This window comes from Plasmodium gaboni, assembly GCF_001602025.1.
Source record: "Plasmodium gaboni strain SY75 chromosome Unknown, whole genome shotgun sequence".
In the NCBI taxonomy this organism is placed as follows: domain Eukaryota; phylum Apicomplexa; class Aconoidasida; order Haemosporida; family Plasmodiidae; genus Plasmodium; species Plasmodium gaboni.
Window position 1 is genome coordinate 1 of NW_017385594.1, and position 1,387 is coordinate 1,387.

General features: G+C 24.6%; 1 protein-coding gene across 1 annotated transcript; it reads right to left on the reverse strand.

The window, feature by feature from the left end:
- Window positions 1-1,173, reverse strand: PGSY75_0044300 (putative EMP1-like protein; the record flags this gene model as incomplete). The annotated part of the gene is made up of 1 exon (XM_018783557.1): window positions 1-1,173. A coding segment is annotated over one exon (1,173 nt), but the record flags the coding sequence as incomplete, so codon positions are not given.
- Between the last annotated feature and the right edge of the window lie 214 nt (window positions 1,174-1,387).

The window sequence follows — 1,387 nt, forward strand, 5'->3', positions numbered from 1 at the left end:
GGTTAACACATTATTATTTTTTTTATTTTCATCAAAATGTATATTTATAGATACATTTGTGCGTAAGTATTTTGTTTGAGAACCATTATTTTGCGTTGTAAGATCATTAGGAGGAATATTTGTAGATGCAAGATGTTCAAGAAATGTTATATCATTACCATCATGTGTGTTTGTACTAATCATATTATAATTTTCATCGTTAATTCTATTAATATAATCATTAGTTGATGTATACAATAAATGCTCTTTATTTTCTTTATTCCACTCATCATTCAATTGGTTCAACATTTCTTCCTTATTATTCCTTTTGTTACACATATCTCTATGTCTATCTAACCATTTATGAAACAAATCTATTTGATTACTTATAGGATCACTATTTGTTGATGTATTTTTTGTATGTTTTGTTCCAAATAGTTCATTTTCTTTTCTTTTGAGCAACTCATCATAAATATCAACATTATTATTCCCATTTAACGAATCATTTATTAAATAAATTCCAGTATATTGATCACTTGAAAAATATTTTGAATCATCTGTACTATTAGAGCTAATATTTTTTGGAACATTCCAAACAATATTATAACTAAAAACATCGCTATCACTATGTAATTTTCTATCTTGGATAGATGTAATAAAAGGTTTTTCTTCCATACTACTATCCACAGTATTGGGTGGGCTATATGTAGTGTTTCCACTAAGATTTTCATTAGGTAAATCCATATTATCAGTTTGTAACATGTTCAAAATAAAATCGTGTTTTAATTCATTCCATTCATTATCCGTAAGTTTATTGTTGGGTGTATCAATACTATCCTCCATATTATTATTAATATGTATATTTTCTGCATCATATGTTTTGTTGCTTGGTTTTAGTACTACCTCGATCAGAGTTTTATATTTTGGAGATTTATATGGATATATATCATTTATATCCAGTTCTTCATACTCACTTTCTGATGACGAAGTAATATCAGAGGAAGATATATTACCAATATAATCATCTGGTTCTTCTCCTTCTACATATATGTATGTTTTGCCTTTATATTTACTACCATATGGGATATAGCGGTTGGATGATTTCTCTGTAGGTATGTTATAATCGTTTTGGGACATTTCTAATATTCGAATCATATCGTCAACATGGCGTTTACTTCTAATGGGACTTCTCCACTATGAAGAGAAAAAAAAAATATATATATATATGTACATATTATTTATATTAAATCATTTTTATATCATATGCATGCAAGTATATATAAATATATATATATTTTATTCAATTTTTTTTTTTAGATAAAAATTTTTTTTTTTCTTTTTTGTCTTTTTTTTATTGAAATTTTTTTTTTTATTTTTTTATTTATTTTTTTTTTTTTTTTTTTATATA